General features: G+C 40.9%; 2 protein-coding genes across 2 annotated transcripts in view; both read left to right on the top strand.

Annotated features, from left to right (window-relative positions):
• The window catches only part of SLC25A27 (solute carrier family 25 member 27), a 29481-nt gene extending 28460 nt beyond the window's left edge, over nt 1–1021 (top strand). Inside the window, exon 9 of the mRNA XM_032409705.1 lies at nt 826–1021. Within this exon, the coding sequence (XP_032265596.1) occupies nt 826–894 (69 nt within the window). The 3' untranslated portion in view covers nt 895–1021. The remainder of the gene's footprint in view (nt 1–825) is intronic.
• A 4044-nt stretch (nt 1022–5065) lies between these two features.
• Nucleotides 5066–18101, top strand: TDRD6 (tudor domain containing 6). The gene is made up of 4 exons (XM_032409712.1): nt 5066–11126; nt 12727–12851; nt 14177–14266; nt 17451–18101. The coding sequence occupies exons 1-4, from the start codon at nt 5066–5068 to the stop codon at nt 17472–17474; spliced, it is 6300 nt and encodes a 2099-aa protein (XP_032265603.1). The 3' UTR covers nt 17475–18101.
• Nucleotides 18102–19536: the final 1435 nt, after the last annotated feature.

The raw sequence follows: 19536 nt of genomic DNA, 5'->3' as shown, positions 1-19536 counted from the left end.
CAGAGTAGCGGAGTTCTCTTTGTTCAGGCAACTCTGGGCACGTTACCCTAAGTTCTTACTTTCAACTGCATCTTTAATGCCACATCCAGGACCCTCTCATTCTGACTCCAAGCTATTTTCCTACCCCTTGCATTTCACTGCATACCTGCACTCGACCTCCTTGCAAATGCATTGCTCTACTTTTTTCTCTGGAGATGCTCTTCACTTGGCTGCTTCTCATGCAGTGCTCCTGCTGTGCTCCCCACCTAACTCTGCTCCCATCACTACCCCCCATTCATGCTCATTTTTGGGTCAAAGCCTACTTTAATATCTAGAATTATCTCGGAAGACTTCCACATTTTCAACACCTCTGTGCTCCTACTGCTTCCCTTACTGAGGATGTGTGTCTGTATATATGGAGCAAACATGATAAAGTCATATGTTGTTTTTCTCCTACCTTCAGAATAATTACGTTGGGTCAGTAAGGTGATTTCATGAGATTCTTTACCATACTAACTGCTTAACTGCATTTTCAAAAGATCGTGTGTGTTTAAACATATGTAATTGTTATAATGTTTAAGAAATATTCAATAGTTAAATAGCTATTTCACAAAAAAAACCCCGAGAATTTAATAGTTTAATACAAAATATTTGGTTAGTTAGTAGTTAATAATATGACCAGTTTCTATTATTCTTCCTTTTACAGTGTGTATGGGAAATTACATCACTATTTTGGCCTTCATTGGTAGCATACAAATGCACATTTACCCACTCAAGTGTTTTATTATTTTTGAATTTTGAAGAATACATGATTACTTTTCTCTCCCCGTACTTTACCCCCAACAGGCTGCTGTGATTGTCAACAGCAGCAGGAACCACTTTGAAGGTTTGATTAAAGCAGATGAAGATGCTTAAAGATGTCTGTTTGCTGAAAGTATCTGGTAACAAACAGGAATATATGTGAGTAAATCTAGTGTATTATTCTGATTTTTAAAATAAATGTCTTAAAATGCCTGATTGGTTGTAAAAGGTTTTGTTTTTGTCCTGGCATGGTTTTGTCCTGATGTATTTTTAAGTTAAAATGGTAATAGCAACTTTAGAGATAATTTTTAAACCTTAATATTTACTTTTCACAATTGAAATAAAAATTGGCTTAATTTAGGTATCAGATTTGAAATCTTTATATTAGCAAAAAAAAAAAAGAATGCTTATGCCTTGTCACTATAAATTTATTAATTTAAAATAAATCCATCTCTGCTAGTGATCCAGTTCTCCTATTAGTCCAGTTCTGCTGTGACTAAAAAGGATTGACAACTGATAATTACAGTGATGGGCACAGTCACTGGCTGAGGATAGAGGAGGAAGAGAACAATGGAATGCCTTGAAACACTGGAGAGTCATTCTCTTCTTTTTTAATACCATATTCTACTTTGATTTCCATGATACTATTTCCTTCTGTTGCTTACTATTTTTCAGTCTCTATTGGCCATTTCTTTGCTGCATCGTACTTAAATTTTGGTTCTCTGAGGTTCTGTTCTTGGCCCTCTTGTCACTTTTCACTCTCCGTCTCTAGGAAGAGTCAGGCAGTTCTGTGACTTCAGCTACTACACTTAAGCTGGTAATTCCCAAACATTCACCATTGCTCAGTAAATGATAGATGTTGCCATTATCTGTGTTTCTGGCCCTTACACAGTTCTCAGGCTTTAGTCATGTTTTCTCAGTTGTCAACTATATACCTCTTCCAGGATGGCCACAGTCCTTGTGAGCTGACATTTCCCAATATTACAGAAAATACTGTACAAATTTTGTACAAATATTGTGCAAACTTCTGTATAAATAGTGTACAAAAATATCTGTACAAAAAATATTGTACAAATCCTTCCTCCCTGCCTTTTAAAATCTGGTCCTGCTCCAGGATTCTCTGTTGCACTACAAACTCACTAATGCAGCCAAGAAACCTCAGGACAGCCTTGACTTCTCATTTGTTTTTATTTTTGTTTTTTTACTTATCATCCAAAATGCTTAAATCCATTTATAAAAAAGATGACTACAGATCAATGTCTCTTAGGAACATAGATGCAAAAATTCATAAATGCTACTTCATACCCATTAGGATGGCTATTAACAACAACAACATCAACAACAGAAAATAACAAGCATTGGTGAGAAATGTGGAGAAATTGGAACCTTTGGGCATTGCTGGTGAGAATGCGAAATGTTGTAGCTACTATATAAAAAACAGTATAGGGTTTCCTCAAAATATTAAATATAACATATTCACATGACCCAGCAGTCCACTTCTAGGTACCTAGTCAAGGAACTGAAAGCAGGGACTTGGACAGATAGTTGTACACCAATGTTCATAGCAGCATTTTTCACATAGCCAAAAGGTGGAAACCCAAATGTCCATAGATGAAAGTATGAATGGATAAACAAACAAAATATTCCAATATACAATGGAATATTATTCTGCCTCAAAAAGCATTGGAATTCTGAGACATGATACAACATGGATGAATCTTGAAAACAATATGCTGAGTGAAATAAGACAGACACAAATGGACACATATTGTATGATCCTACTTATATGAGATAACTAGAATAACCAAATTCACAGAAACAGAAAGTACAATAGTGGTTACTATGGCCTGGAATAGGGGAGAATGAGAAGTCAGTGTCTAATGGGAACAGAGGTGGGGATGATGGAAAAGTTCTAGAGATGGATGGTGGTAGCAGGAGCTTAATCTTCACGTGCAGTGGTCTGATTTTTTAAGTTCCCTGTCCAGCAGCAGAACAATACAGAGCAAGTAAAGCTACCTCTCCTAGACACAGATGTGGGACATTGGAAATATCTGGGAAGATGGGAGCAAAAGGCTTTCAGCCTATAATGGCCAAATGATATGCCGCTGTTATCCAGGAGTAAAGGCCCTGAACCACAGAAGGAGGTTGGGGGACAAGTTCGATAGAAAACAGAAGTCATTTACTCTGTCTACAACCCTGCGGTCTCCATCAGAGTTTGGTTATACTGCTTGAGCTAATATAGAGAATTGAAATCTCCATTAGTCCATGGGATGATCAAACAATTCCAGATGATAATAAGACCATATTATAATGAACAACTTCCTTTCACCATAAATGACACAGTGCCAGGTAATCTACTTATTCTCTTGTTAAACAGTTATTGCATGTTGACTAAAAGTTCCATATTGTGCTAGGCACTGAGAATATTAAATATATGAGAGGAGTCCTTGCCTTCAAGAAGTACATATTCTGGTAGGAAGAGAAATAGTAAACAATTGCATGGCATGATAGATATATCATATGTCACAAACACTAAATATAACAGAGGTGTGTAAAAGGGAAGGGATAATCAATTCCACCTGGGTGGATAGTAGAGGAAGAGGACATCAGAGCTAGATCTTGCTAGATGTTTTTAAATCAAACGTTTATTTTCCTTCCATCATGAATATAAAGCATTAATTAAATTTGTAAAATAAAACTGAATTTTCAAAGATGAGTTTATCAGATAAAAATCTAACTTTTAAAAGAAATCAAATGATTCTTTTATTCATTCAGCGAGTATTTATTGCCTCAGCCCCATGATAGGTTCCAGGAATGCTCAAGGACAACTGCCATTAAAAAGTAAGCACAGGAGAGGCTCTTAGCTGGCTCAGTGCCCTAGAGCGTGTGCCTCTTGATCTCAGCGTCCTGAGTTCAAGCCCCATGATGTAGAGCTTGCAAACAAGCAATAAAAACTTTAAAAAAGAAAAAAGCACAGGAGGCTTTGGCAACATGACGTTACATCTAACTGGATAGATTGAAAATGCAAAGATTTACGCTGTTAGGCCAGGATTATATTAAGCACTGTCTTGATTTTATCTACATTGTATTCGATATTTCAAAATGTGAAGGAGTGACATGAGAAACTCCCACAAATGTGCCTGACTTGGCAAATGAACGAAAATCCACTATAGACATCTCTGGGAGCTACTCACAGTTTGCCTGCACGCTCCCTTCCCCTCCCTCCCCGAGTCTTCTGAGGGTTACCTTCGTTAAGATTTAGATGGGGGAACAGAACAAGGAGTCTAGCCAAGAGGTCCGCTGCCGTAGTAGATACAGCAAGAGTATCGAGTCATGTTTCTTCCGTTCCTCTAGACCCCCCTTTTTAAGTCCGGTTCTGTGCCAGCTCTGTGAGTAAAAGAATACATGCCTCCAAGGTTGGGAAGCCAGAACCAGGCAAACAAAAAAGGAGGGAAACTCAGACCAGTAATTGTGGAGAAGGAAGATTTAACAGTCTCCAAGTATATTCTTACTTTATTGTAACCCTCCCAACAACTCTATCAATTCAAGTGACCGAACGGGTTCATGGAAGAGGGTAAGCAACTTGCGGGGGTCACAACCCTAAAGGCGCACAAGCCACCCCTGCGCCGCGGGGCGCAAGGGCATTCGCGCCGCCTCAGCCTCGGCCCGGGAGCGCGGGGCCCTCTTGAGAGTTCGGGCCCTAACGCCCCGGGCACGTGCCTTTGGCGCCTCCAGGTCTCCTTCCCGTTTCTCCGCAGCCTAGCACCGCGCCGGGCACACGGGGCTCGCTCAGTACTACGCGGCCGGCCGAAAGGCAAGCAACTCAGGGGTGTTCCCAGCGCCCCGCCCTCTGCCAGGCCTTCCCTCCGCGTCCTCCACGGTGGAAGGCGCTCTGAGAAGCTGCCACCGCGTGGCCCGCCGAACGGCCCTCGAATCCGCCTCCGCCCGGCCTCGCCTCCGCCCGCCCCGGGGTCCGGCTCCCCTGCGACGCGCCGGCCGGCCCCGCCCGCCTCCCGCGCCCGGAAGCCGGGGGCCGCGCGCAGCAAATGCCTGCGCGGCGCGACCGTGGGCGGTTGGTCCCGCCGCCGGTCTTACCAGTCGGCGCGAGTCCGGGGGGCGCGGCGTCGGGCGAGTCGCTGAGGGGACGCCTCGCCAGGCGTCTCTCCCGGTCCCTCTGTGCCTTGAGCCTGGGTCTGCGGGGCTGTCCAGCGGGCGCGGGGGCGTGGGCGGGCCGGACGCGCCGCCCTGACCGCTCGGGGGCCGACGGCAGCGCCGCGCCTCGGAGATGTGCTCCACGCCGGGGCTGCCCACGCCGGGCGCCTCGCTGGTCCTGCGGGTGTCGTTCGTGGACGTGCACCCTGAGGTGATCCCCGTGCAGCTCTGGGGGCTGGTGGGCCAGCGGCGGGAGGAGTACGTGCGGCTGAGCCGGGAGATTCAGGAAGCGGCGGCCACGCGCGGCCGGTGGGCGCTGGGCGGCGCCTCGGCCTCACCGGGCGAGCTGTGCCTCGTGCAGGTGGGGCTCATGTGGCACCGCTGCCGCGTGGTCAGCCAGCAGGCGCAGGAGAGCCGCGTCTTCCTGCTCGACGAGGGCCGCACCATCACGGCGGGCGCGGGCTCGTTGGCGCCAGGGCGCAGCGACTTCTTCCACCTGCCGTCCGAGGTGCTGGGCTGCGTGCTGGCCGGCCTGGTGCCGGCGGGCGGCGGCGGCGGCGGCGGGGGCGAGCCCCAGCACTGGCCGTCCAGTGCCGTGGACTTCCTCAGCAGCCTGCAGGGCAAGCAGGTGCACGGGCGGGTGCTGGACGTGCTGCTGCTCCATCGCCTGGTCCTTCTGGAGGTGCCCGGGCTGTTCCAGCAGATGCAGGAGCTCGGCCTGGCGCGGCAGGTGCCCGACCGCCTCTTCCGCTCGCTCCTCAAGCGCTACCTAACGGCGGCCACCGCCAGCATGGGCTCCGGGGCCCCGGCCCTCCCGCGCGTCCCTCCCAAGCAGGAGCAGCCTGGCCTGGATTACTTCTACCCGCAGCTGCAGCTGGGCGTGACGGAGCCCGTGGTGGTGACCCAGGTGTGCCACCCCCACCGCATTCACTGCCAGCTCCGGAGCCTCTCGCAGGAGATCCACCGCCTGTCCGAGAGCATGGCCCAGATCTACCGGGGTTTCCAGGGGACGGGGGATGAGAACTCTACCAGTGCCACCTGGGAGGAGAGGGAGGAGAGCCCAGACAAGCCTGGCTCTCCGTGTGCATCCTGTGGGTTGGATGGACATTGGTACAGAGCGCTCTTGCTTGAGACTTTTCGGCCCCAGCGCTGTGCCCAGGTGCTCCACGTAGACTATGGAAGGAAGGAGTTAGTGAGTTGTAGTAGCCTCCGCTACTTGCTGCCTGCGTACTTCCGAATGCCCGTGGTGACCTACCCTTGCGCTTTGTATGGACTCTGGGACGGTGGGCGAGGCTGGTCTCGGTCACAGGTCGGTGACCTGAAGGCCCTGATACTGGGCCAGGCAGTGAATGCAAAGATTGAATTTTACTGTTCCTTTGAGCACGTTTATTATGTCACCCTGTACGGAGAAGATGGGATCAATCTGAATTGTGTCTTCGGAGTCCAGTCCTGTTGCTTGGCCGACCGGTTCCTTCAGAGCCAGGGAGTGGAGGAGGAGGAGGAAGAACAAGAAACAGCTTTTCAGTCTCAGTCTCCTGCTGAAGAAGTGGATGAAGAGATTTCACTCCCGGCCTTAAGATCTATCAGGTTAAAGATAAACGCCTTCTATGATGCCCAGGTGGAGTTTGTGAAAAATCCTTCCGAGTTTTGGATTAGGCTGAGGAAACACAAAGGCACTTTCAGCAAGTTGATGAGAAGAATGTGCAATTTCTATTCCTCAGCCAGTAAGCTGGATGGCATAGTTTTGAAGCCCGAACCCGATGACCTTTGCTGTGTCAAATGGAAAGAAAACGGCTATTATCGGGCTATGGTCACCAGATTAGATGACAAGAGTGTGGATGTGTTTCTAGTTGACCGTGGCAGTTTGGAAAATGTGGATTGGTATGACGTGAGGATGTTGCTTCCCCAGTTTAGGCGGCTACCCATATTGGCTCTCAGGTGCACACTAGCAGATATTTGGCCTTTGGGGAAAAGTTGGAGCCAGGAGGCAGTTTCCTTTTTTAAAAAGACTGTACTCCACAAAGAATTAGTTATCCATGTCCTTGATAAGCAGGATAATCAATATGTTATTGAGATTCTTGATGAATCAAGAACAGGGGAAGAAAACATTAGTAAGGTAATTGCTCAAGCTGGGTATGCCAAGTATCAGGAATTTGAAACAAAGGAAAACATTCCCGGAAATGTCCACTCTCCAGGGCATGTTTCAAGCCATTTTACTGCTGAGAATGATAAAATATCTCCTGCCAAAAAGGTAGAAGTAGAACAGAAAGCCAAGAGCGACAATAAAACTACATCTGTTTCAGAAATTTTGACTGATACAACAGTTATTACAGATATTCCAACTGGACTAGTTGTGCAGGAAAAAGAGAAAAGAGTATCTGTTTATTCTTCTCTTACACAGAATTTCTTGGAAATTAAGCCAGGCTCTTCTTGTAAAGGAGAGCTGAAAGTTGGAAGTACAGTAGAAGTCAAAGTGTCTTATGTTGAAAACCCTGGCTACTTCTGGTGTCAGCTGACCAGGAACATTCAAGGATTTAAAACTCTGATGTGTAATATCCAGGACTACTGCAGGAACACAGCTACTCCTTACCAGGGGACCACCCCCGCTTGTTTGGCAAAACGAACAGTAAATGGAAAATGGTCCAGGGCTGTGATTAGCAGGGCACAGTCTGCAGAGCATGTCAAAGTAATGTTCGTAGATTATGGAGACAAAGAAATGGTATCTGCGAAGAATATTTACTCAATTAGTGAAGAATTTCTCAAGGTTAAGGCTCAGGCTTTTCGGTGCAGTCTTTATAATTTAATTCAACCAACTGGTCAAAATCCTTTTGCTTGGGATGAAAAGGCAATACAGGCTTTTAGTGAGTTTGTTGACAATGCAGGGGAAGAGAATCTCGAATTAAAATGCACAATATTTGCTTTGGCTTCAGTACAAGATGAAGAACTGTTTAATGTTGTGGATTTGCTCACACCCTTTCAGAGCGCATGCCATTTTTTGGTAGAAAAGAGACTTGCAAGACCAGTTAAACTTCAGAAGCCTCTGGAGTCCTCTGTTCAGTTACATTCTTTCTACTATTCGACACACGATATGAAAATTGGAAGTGAAGAATCCGTGTATATAACACATGTTGATGACCCTTGGACATTTTATTGCCAACTGGGAAGAAATGCGAGTATTTTAGAACAGTTGTCCTGTAATATTACACAATTAAGTAAAGTTTTGCTGAATTTAAAAACATCTCCCTTGATCCCTGGAACCTTGTGCCTTGCCAAGTATGCTGATGGAAACTGGTATAGGGGGATAATAATAGAAAAAGAACCAAATAAAGTCTTTTTTGTGGATTTTGGAAACATTTGTGTCGTAACAAACGAGGATCTGCTTCCAATACCTAGTGATGCATATGATGTCTTACTTTTGCCCATGCAAGCTGTTAAATGTTCATTATCTGATATTCCTGACCATATACCAGAAGAAATTACAACGTGGTTTCAGGAGACTATTTTAGATAAGTCATTGAAGGCTTTGGTTGTAGCAAAAGATCCAGATGGAAGACTGATTATAGAACTATATGATGACAGTATTCAAATTAATGCTAACGTTAATGAGAAGTTAGGGCTACTTGGCTACAAAGGTGGGATAAGAAAAAAAGAAAGTGAAGCCCTCCTTGCTGCAACTGAAACTCTTGAAATAAAGAAGCAAAGTATGAAGTTGTCGCCTACAGAGTACATAAGTAAATCAGTAGAAAACAAATTACGTAGTATGGAGATATTGGGAGAATCCTACAAATCTAAGGTCAGCTCAGCATGGAAGGAAACCAAGATTTTACGAAGTTCAACAAAGACAGACATAGTCACTCAGTGTCAGGACTCTGTGGGAAATCAAGGTGATCAAGTGTGTCCACTAACACCAGAAAAGAAAGAAGAAAGTTTTGCTGAGCCACCTTTGAAAGCGACAAAACTAGAAGCTACTCCTTCAGAGAGAAACATAGATTTATATAACAAAGATTTGCCTTTAAAATTTTCTGACTTCCCTCAGAAGATTATAATGCCTGGCTTTAAAACAGCTGTGTATGTTTCTCATATAAATGACCTTTCAGACTTTTATGTTCAATTAACAGAAGATGAAGCTGAAATCACTCATCTTTCAGAGAGGTTAAATGATGCTAGAACGAGGCCAGAATATTATTCAGGTCCACCTTTGCAGAGAGGAGATGTAATATGTGCCATTTTTCCGGAAGACAGTTTATGGTATCGTGCTGTGGTCAAGGAACAGCAACCCAATGACCTTCTCTCTGTACAATTTATAGATTATGGCAATGTTTCTATGGTTCATACTAACAAGGTAGGTAAGCTTGACCTTATGAATGCACTGTTACCAGGATTGTGCATTCACTGCTCCTTGAGGGGACTTTGGGTCCCTGAGATTTTAAAATGTAAGGAAATGATGCATTACTTTTCTCAAAGGACAGATGAGGTTCAAATAAGATGTGAATTTGTTAAATTTCAAGGCAGATGGGAAGTTATTCTTGTGGATGAAAATGGGATCATAGCAGAAGATATGATTAGCAGATATGCTTTCAGTGAAGAATCTCAAGTAGGACTTTCTAATCAAATAATTAAAAGTGCCTGCTCCAAGTCTGTAAACAAAACTGACATTGACACTTCACTGTTTCTTAACTGGTATAATCCAAAGATGAAGATGATAAGAGCTTATGCCACTGTGATAGATGGACCTGAGTATTTTTGGTGTCAGTTTGCTGATACTGAGAAACTTCAGGATTTAGAAGTAGAAGTACAAACTGCTGGAGAACAGGTAACAGATAGGAGAAGTTGTGTCCCATGCCCTCATATTGGAGATCCTTGCATAGTGAGATATAGAGAAGATGGACATTATTATCGGGCACTTATCACCAGTATTTGTGATGATTATCTTGTATCCGTAAGACTTGTAGACTTTGGAAACATTGAAGACTGTGTGGACCCCAAAGCCCTCTGGAACATTCCTTCTGAACTTTTGGTGGTCCCCATGCAAGCCTTTCCATGTTGCCTCTCAGGATTTAATATTTCAGAAGGTGTGTGCCCTCAGGATGGAAATGACTACTTTTATGAAATAGTAACAGAAGATGTGTTGGAGATAACAATATTAGAAATCAAAAGGGATGTTTGTAATATCCCTTTAGCAGTTGTTGACTTGAAAAGCAAAGGCGAGAGTATTAATGAGAAAATGAAGAAATATTCTAAGATTGGTATTAGTAACAGTGATCTGCCCTATGAAAAAAAAGGCCCAGAGACAAAGGGAGCCCTTGGGTCCCTCAGTCCTGAGGTTGGACTTAAGAAACCAAGTAGTAAAGCTGGACAAGAGAAAACACTGTATGTAGAGCCACAGACAGATGAGCTCTCCGAAAGAGTTGAAAAAGACTTCAACATTCTCGAAACCAAGCCAAGTAAATGCTATGCCCCTGACACTGATAACATTTTTGAAGCTTTCGAAAACCCATGCAAAGATAAAATTGGCCCCGAGGTCCTGGAAGGTAAAATAGAGTGCCATTTGGTTGACAAGGCCAAGTTTGATGACCAATACCTCATGACGGGATTCAACGCGTTACTACCGCAGGCGAGCGAAACAAAGGAGATGCTAGAACTGAACTCCCTCGAGGTGCCCCTTTCCTCTGATGATGAATCCAAAGAGTTCCTGGAACTGGAGTCCACTGAGTTACAGCATTCCCTCGTCGGGGACGAAGAGAAGGAAGAGCTAGGCCTGGGGCCTCCCATCGTGCCGCTGCCCCAGGGCTGTGACCCAGAAGGCACCCTGCAGCCATTTACGGCGCAGCTTCCCCTCAGCTGTGACGTGGAGAAGCAGCTGGAACTCGCATTACCCACAGCCCAGCTGTGTCTGGATGACAGAATAAACCCTGTGTTGCTCAGAGCTGGTCAGAAGACCCAAGGACCCACGTGTGCGGAAGACACAAGAGAGTCAAGTTGTGTGGAATGTTTCGAGGACCAGCGCGGGTCACCACTGCACCTACACGGGAAGAATCGTGATCCCAACATGCAGACTGAAACGAATATATATAAAGAAGAATTTATAGAGTATAACAACAGAGATGCCATTTCATCATTGACTTTGTTCTCTGAAGAAGAATCCAGAGCCGAAAGGAAGCACCATGATAATGCTTTACAAGATCATGTCTCAGGTAGGTGATTCCTCGGACTTTATTTAACTCCGTGTCTTTCAAAAGTACTTATTTGTCTCAAAGATAATGACTATTTATTTATTTTTGTCTTGGTTGGTTTTTTAAATGAATTTTGGGGGAAAATGTTTAGAACCTGGAAAGAGAATCAGATTTAGATTTCATGAAGAGCATCTTAAATGTGGGGAGATTAAGTTGTGAAATCAATGTGGAATCATGCTGTATGAAATGCTGAATTGTTAATACTGTGTTTAAAAGTAGAATGCTTTAAATCAGTGTTTCCAAAAAGAAATTATGTTTAAAATGTAAACAAGCTTTAAAATCAAGGGGTTATTTTTTTGGTAAGTCTTAAAAAAACAGCATTCCTTTGCTAAGCACAACTATAGGCATGAATTGATGATAGGGATCACTTTGGCAGTTTTCAAATTTAACTATTTTCTTTTATGCATATACCTTGCCATTGATTTAGAAACCCCTAAACAAACACTAGATTTAGGGAGCTTATATTAACCATACAAGAGAACAGCCATGAGTAAATATTGGAGAACATTTATTGTCATTAACTTTTTTACAAATTACATTTACTGATATTTTCTTGGCTACTTAGTAAGATTTAAAAGTTACATGAAATGGCTAACTTTTAGGATTTTTAAAATAATCAATGTTAGACTTTTTATAAGTCAGTTTTTATATTGTTAAATATGAGCCATTCTACAAAAGAGAGAAAGGAGCAGTCTAGGGAGAATGAAAATTACCATAATCCCACCATTGATAAGCTGCAATGCACTTGCTTGCTATTGTCTTTCACCCTGTGTGTGTCTATTTACGTACGTACAGTTTTCAAAACTAAACACAAATCACAATCGTAGTGTTGAATCCTGCATTTTAATCCCTTAAATATGCTTTCAAAATATTTTAATTCTATGGTATGCCACTCTGTGGATATACTGTGGTTTATTTAAGTATTACCCTAGATTTTTAGTCCTCATTGCCACATTTAAATAATAATAAGTAAGAGCTTTATGATAAGAATGTCTGCTAACTTGTAATATGCTGCTTCGCTAAAGAAATGGCTCTTGTAGGGGCGCCTGGGTGGCTCAGTCGTTAAGTGTCTGCCTTCGGCTCAGGTCATGATCCCAGGGTCCTGGGATCGAGCCCCGCATCGGGCTCCCTGCTCGGCGGGAAGCCTGCTTCTCCCTTCCCCACTCCCCCTGCTTGTGTTCCCTCTCTCGCTGGGTCTCTCTCTGTCAAATAAATAAATAAAATCTTAAAAAAAAAAAAAAGAAATGGCTCTTGTAACCATTGACCACATCACATGTGGCAACAGTAACCAGCTTTTAAGAGTAAGTTTCAAAGTCAGGAATCCGATTCATATCCTAAAAAAGACACATCACATCATAGTGGTGTTTTTTGAAGAAAGCCGTAAGGAATTATATTGGGAAGGGGCACCGGGAGAATTTAAAATAAAATTCAGGAAAAGAGACAGACTCAGACCAGACATGATGCTGATTATATAGGAATAGTGAATGCAGATTAAGAAAATGCTTTGCTTGTGTATCAAGGGATTAAGAGGTATGCATTGAGGCTTTATTCAATTTGGCAGCTCAACCAGAGAAAACCTACACTCTGAAAGGATTTACTGTTGGATCCAAATGTGTTGTGTGGTCAAATCTAAGAAACACATGGTCTAAATGTGAGATTCTGGAAATCGCTGAAGAAGGCACAAGGGTAAGTGAAGTGGGAGTGTTTCATCTCCAAATGTACTTGGCAACTGTTAAGGAAATTTTACTGGAAGTTACCAGATTAGAAAATGTAATTGAGCAGACATTTTCTGGATCATTCCCCCTGGTAATTTGGTGCAGTGCAAAAGTCATTTCAAAGTTCATATATAAGCATCCTAGCAAGAAACCTTCTCAGGCTCTTTCATCTCCCTTGCCTCTGAAATCCCATCAGTCACCAAATTCTACACTTTCCACTTCTTACCACGTAGTTAAAACTTTTTATGCCTAATGCCACTGCCTTGGTTTTAAGTCCCATTTTTACAAGTAGATTACTCTATTTACCCTTCTGTTTGGTTTACTTCTAGTCTTCCTCAGTTGATTCTCTACACTGCCAGTGTGAAGTTTGTCAAACGCAAATCTGAATAGGGCATTCCTGCATGTAAAACTTGCTGGGGCTTTCTAGTTGATGGTGCTTCTCCCGTGATCTGAAAACCACCCGTATCAGAATCACCTGCTGTGTTTCTTAGATTGTGGATGCCTAGATCTTGCCCTGGCTGGCTGATTCAGAATATCTGGGGGGAGGACAAGGAATGTGCATTCTTATGCCATTAAAATTTGAGAACCAGTAGTCTAGGATAGAAAAGTCAGGCTCATTAACATGGCATGGTCCTCTAGAGGCCCTGGAAGTGCTCTAGGTTTGAGTGTCCATATTATTCTCCAGCCTTATGTTTATGTTTTGTACCTTATATTAGATACACATCAAACTGCTTGATTTCTCTTATGTATACCATTCTACTTGGCTCCTCTGATATATTTAATAATGTAGTTCTATTCACTTGTATTCTATCCCCCTCCCAGACTGGTTAATTTTCACTTATTTTTGAAAGATTTTCATTGCAACTTCATTTTCATTTTGCGCTGCCTCTTCCAGGAAGCATTCACTAGCATTATTTTCTAAATCTCTCCATCTTTTCACCCTCCCCCTCCTACCAAAAAACCTTGGCTTGATACCTATATTATTCCTATTATTCCTGCTACAGAAGTCTGTACTTTCTACCTTGTATTGTAATGTTCTTCTCATAGGTCTGTTTCTCCACAAAATTTTGAACTTCTCGAGATCTCATTGTTAACCATCTTTGATCTCTAGGCATAGATACACAATATGTTAATTGAACAGAAGTTCTGTTGAGTTGAAATGTAAAATTGAAGTTTAATAAAATTATTTTCATTGCCTTTTGAGGTATTTCATTTGAAGAAGGATTGCTGTGGTCCATAAATCACTTACAGTTTTTGGAAACTACCAGTTTTTATTAATTTTTTTTTCTCTTGCAGGTTTTGAACCTTTCAAATGGTATGGAGGAGATAGTGAACCCTGAGAATGTTTGGAATGGCATACCCAAATTGGATAAGAGTCCATTTGAGGTATGGAATTATATAAACACTAATTAACGAGAGCATTGTCTTTCATTTTGAAAGATGACTTAAGCTATTTCCAAAGCCCTTGTGTTGGGAATGATGGAGGAAAAAAAATACTAATACTGGGATAACAACAATGAAAAACAGCAGTAACAAAATCAGTGATTCTGGATTTTATGCAGGTATCCCTTTGGGCAAACCAGTTATTAATGTTTTACTCTTTGATTTTTTGGAGGGATTTTAAACATGAAAATTGTTTGATGTCTGAGACCTTTATAAAATATGTTTGATGTAGAAAATCTGGAAAAATGGCAGTTAAAAAGGAAAAAGTATCTGTCACCTGTAATACATCTATCCAAGACAAAGAGATTGATCAGTTTTGTTTTCTTTCATAATTTTTTTCTGTTTATATGGAATGTAAGTATATCATCTGCATATTTTGAGCATAATTTATTTCATTCTGCATAGTTTTACATGCTATGTTCTTCATTTAAAATTATATGGTGGGCAATTCCTATGCCATTATAATCTCTGGGCATTTGAGTTTATTCTGTTTGGAGTTTGTTGAACTTCTTGCTTTAAAATCTGTGTCGGATAGTTCTAGTACCTGGTCATCTCAGGGCTTGCCATTTAATGATTGCCTTGAAAAATGATTAACTTTTCCTGATTCTTTGTATGTTGAATAATTTTGGATTATGTCCTGAATTATGTCTTGGATTTGGATTATGTCTTTGGATTATGTCTTAAATATTATGTTGTAAAACTTTGGATCCTGTTAAAATCTTCTAGAAAATATTGAAATTTTTGTTTTAGCAGGTGATCAACTGTTAGGTTCATACCACAAGTTCTGTCTCTCCTGAGTTTGTTGGTTCCAATGTCAGTTTACTTTTTTTTTTTTTACCTTTTTTTAAAAAAGATTTTTTTAATTCATTTGTCAGAGAGAGAGAGAGAGCACAAGCAGGGGGAGAAGCAGGCAGAGGGAGAAGCAGACTCTCTGCTGAGCAGGGAGCCCAATGTGGGACTCCATCCCAGGACCCTGGGATCATGACCTGAGCTGAAGGCAGACGTTTAACTGACTGAGCCACCCAGGTGCCCCCCTTTCCAGAATTTTTAGTTGTAATCAGTGTGAGAGAGAGGCCGTAGTTGGCTCATTCTGCCTTGGCTGCAACCAGAAGGCCATAGTTGCATAATATTATATGACATGAATGGTCAGTCACTTGTTAAACCATTTCTCCCAGTGGTGCACATTGAGGTCATTTAAAATGTTCCACTATAAAAAATCATTGAACATCTCTCTCTACTGCCTTATATTAATTCCATGCTTTTGTTTACTTGTCAAAAATAACAACTTGCTTCATTTATATTGCATCAGTATTTACTAAAAAAATGTTCTTTTGCATTGTGATCTTTTCCATTCATTAATTTTCAAGAAGCCACAGCCAAATGCATAGATAGATACATATAAGATTCTGTTTGGATGAACTACCCAATACCTGCCAAATAGAAGGTAACAATTTAAGACAACTTAAAGTGTTCATAAAATAGTATAGATATAATTCTGGCCTTACATCGATTAGCAAATATAGAGACTACTTATGAGTAAGGCTTTTCTTTTTAAAATTTGGTTATTAATGAGATTGAAATGATCCTTTCCTCAAATTTGAAGAAACTCTTACATATGTGTCTACAAATGAACTGGTTTTCCTTAAAAAGTGGATACTGTGAGGTATTAAATTATACGTGACTTTTCTGGTAATATGTCAAGGCACTGTGATCTGGGAGTCTTTCTGATTACATATTTTTTAGAATTTTTTTTCATCTGAGTAATTTCATTTCACTGTAAGAATATGTCTCATGAATTAATTTCTGTATAGGCCTCATGTACACACACAGTGCTATTATTTGTTGAAAGGAATATAGCAGAAATATCCCTCTTCATCAAGTCTTTAATAAAGGATCTGTGGCTCACCATGGTAATGTGTTTGAACAGTAGCCCTTTGAAAAATGTACCAGACACCAGAGTTGTCGGTTTGGGAGCTAAAAATTGGAAAAGGTACTTTATTCCCTGTGTTGGATGCTCCAGTAGACATGTTTCAGAGAAATGAGTATTGGAAAGATAGAAATGTACTCGGATGATTCTTTACTATAAAATCAGATTGTCATACTTTTAAAAGGGTAAGTTTTTCACTGCTTACCATTTTTCTGGTTTATCTATGGTCCCCTTTCTGATTTTAATCATTTTGTGTCTGTAACAAAAAATTGGTAGTAATCCAAAGGTTCCTTCTGTTAGGCTATATCCAAACAGAGGGGGGAGACCTTTACTTTATGTCATCGGTTGATACTACAATTGAGGGTAAATTGTGTTTTTAAAATAAAATAACTTTTATCACCAGTTTGCTAAGTCTTAAAGATACCATTATCATGAATCCTCAAATAAAAATGGTTTACCAATTTCCTTAGATGTCAGTAGTAGAAAAAACAAAACAAAACTCTTTAGTTAGAAATATTAAATGTGCTTCTGGGGATAAATAACCAAGAAGAGGATTTCTTGAAATATTATAAGAAAACTTATTTGTTGATTGAATTCATCTTGAAAATTACATTGTGAATTTGATAAATTTATATTTTAAAGTACTTTAGAGAATTTTCTCAGTGTTGATTAGCTCATACATTCAAATGATCTTTGTATGTGAAATGATCTCTTGGAATTTCTTTCTGGGTTTTCAGTTTAGCTCATAAGATTCAATCTGTTGAAAGTTACTGGTTATTGCATGATCTTGTTCATAAGTAGCACACTGGTTCTTAGAATTGAGGTACACTGAGAAGGAAATCAGCTCTGGGTGGCTATAGTATTATTCGAAAAATACATACTAATGAAAGAGAACTATTTGGTTATCAGCTTGGCTAACATCATTCTAGCAAAATACAAAATATGCCAATTTTATAATATTTTAGAGAAACTTTGTTTGATAATAGGTAGAATGTAGAACAAAATTACTAAAAGAAAAAAAACAACAGCAGCAATCTCTGCGGGAATTTCTCCACAGAGTAATTCTCACCGTTTTGAGAGGACATTAAATTTGTTGTGATAGCACCATGTAAATAATTTTCTTGTTTCTTTCTTTTTCAACTTGAAGGTTTTTTTTCCTCTCTCTCTCTCTCTCTCTCTCTTTTTTTTTTTTTTTTCCAGAAAAGGGGTCTGGAGGTGATATAGATTTAACAGTGGATCCATAGATGTGCCAGTCAGGCAGAAACTGCTCTTAGTGGCATCTCACGCAGACCGACAGAGCATTCGAGCCCATCGAGAGCATGTAATCACAAGAAGCTGTCATTTTTGAAAACTTTGATATGCACTGAAAACAGAATAGATCTCAGGGTGATTATGCAGTGGATTTATAGTGGTGTTGCTGTATATATGGATCTGGGATCTTTGTTCTCCCTTTAAATGTGTTATGTTCCTAATCAGTTAGGAGGATTTATTTTGCTAAACAGTTTGCTAACGTATTACTCAAATTTAAAAAAAAAAAAACCCTATTTTTGTTTCTTTTGAATATAGTGTTTAAATTAAAATAGAAGATTATAGGTTTATGACAAGTGTATCATATGATGCTACTTTGGGGGACGGCTTTGTTAGCAGTAAGTCCTCCAGATTTTTTGTTTTTGTTTCTGAAGCTTTGCCTTGTCTAGCTAGTTAAACATTTGACTAATACTCCGTTTGATTTTGGAAGTATTCTAATACGACCCCAGATCTGAATAAAGTTTCTCCTGAAAGGTGTGGTGGTTTCATTTTATTAAAAAGGAAATATGATTCTGGAACATCTGTGGTTCTGGATTATCTGTAGTAATGGGGGAAACAGCAATCGTCAATATTAGCTCTTATAGGTCAGTCCCTCAACTGGTGCTTTAAGTGCATTTCTCATTTAATTCTCAACCGCAAGGGGGGGCAATATTATCCATATTTTATAGGTGAGAAAACTGACGCTTTTTAGAGAAGTTACATAACTTCTCTATAGGCCAAAGAGCTGGAGAGTCTCAGAAACCTGATCAAACGAAGACCCATCTAACTTCAAAGCCCATGCTGTTAAAACAGGGTTTTGTATAGCTGGTGGTACAGATCCTAGTTGTGGGACACCTCTTAGCCGTATGCTGCTGACGAGGTATGTGACCTGGACAGGTTATTCACGGCCTCTGAGACCTGATCTTCCTCATCTGTCAAGCGGGATAGTAAAACCTTTCTCGAAGTGCTCTTAAGACTGGAAATAGTATTCTTTTCCCTGAAAGATACTCAATGTGCACATTGGGTCATTATTATATTTTTAAGTTTTAACTCATTAGGTCTTTTTTTTTGTGGTTATATTCTCCTTTAGCATCTGCATATACCACCGACAAAGGATTTTAAAAAGATATTACTGAATGAGACATCAGGACAATTGGAAGTGTTATCCATTTCTAAAATGAATAAGGAGGTTTGCTACATGAAGGTCGGGGGAAGATGTACGTCTGTGAAACATTATCAGACCCTGAAGCCTGGTGGGGGAACAGTGAGAACCAAGGACATTGAAAGCTGGGTATAATTTCAATAAGTAGAAAGGAGAGGGTTTTGCAGTAAACATAGTTGAGGTAGAAAGCATATTGCTTGTTCCTGGGATAAGAATAGACAAGTCTGGTTCATTCCTGCAGGTGATATGGCTGTGGATTAGTGGCAGAAAAGGTCAGTGAAGATACATTAGGGCCAGGTTATAGAAAGCCTTCAGTTTCATGCTAAGGAGTTTAACTCTTCAAAAATTTTTAAAATCAGAATGGCTATAGGATAGGAGAAGTCAAATTTTTCAAAATGAGTGTTTTTGCACCCTGAAACATTAAGATAGCCTGAAGTGTCAAATCAAAATACACAGTTACTTATTAACTGAGCACAAGGGGTAGGGATGGAATAGTTTACCAGGCTTGCTTACAAAGTCCTGATTATCCCTGTTCACAAGGCTTAAACAATTATGAATTCATAGGAACCAGACCATAATTAAGCCAAAATATACTTAACTAATGAGTGGCACACATTTTTATATTCCTCAGGAAACAAAAACCATTTCTCATGACTCCCAGATGTATAAGCATAAAGTTTTATGCTTTTTACCTCCATATACAGACCTACCTCAGAGATACATGGGTTCAGTTCCAAACCACTACAGATACCACAAGTGAGTCAAATGACTTTTTTGGTTTCCCAGTGCATATAAAAGTTATGTTTACACTGCAGTGTAGTCTATTAAATGTGCAAT

The sequence above is a fragment of the Phoca vitulina genome, unplaced genomic scaffold (assembly GCF_004348235.1).
Source record: "Phoca vitulina isolate PV1807 unplaced genomic scaffold, GSC_HSeal_1.0 scaffold11, whole genome shotgun sequence".
In the NCBI taxonomy this organism is placed as follows: Eukaryota; Metazoa; Chordata; class Mammalia; order Carnivora; family Phocidae; genus Phoca; species Phoca vitulina.
The sequence above is the reverse complement of the archived record's forward strand: the minus strand, read 5'-3'. Positions and strand labels throughout refer to the sequence as shown.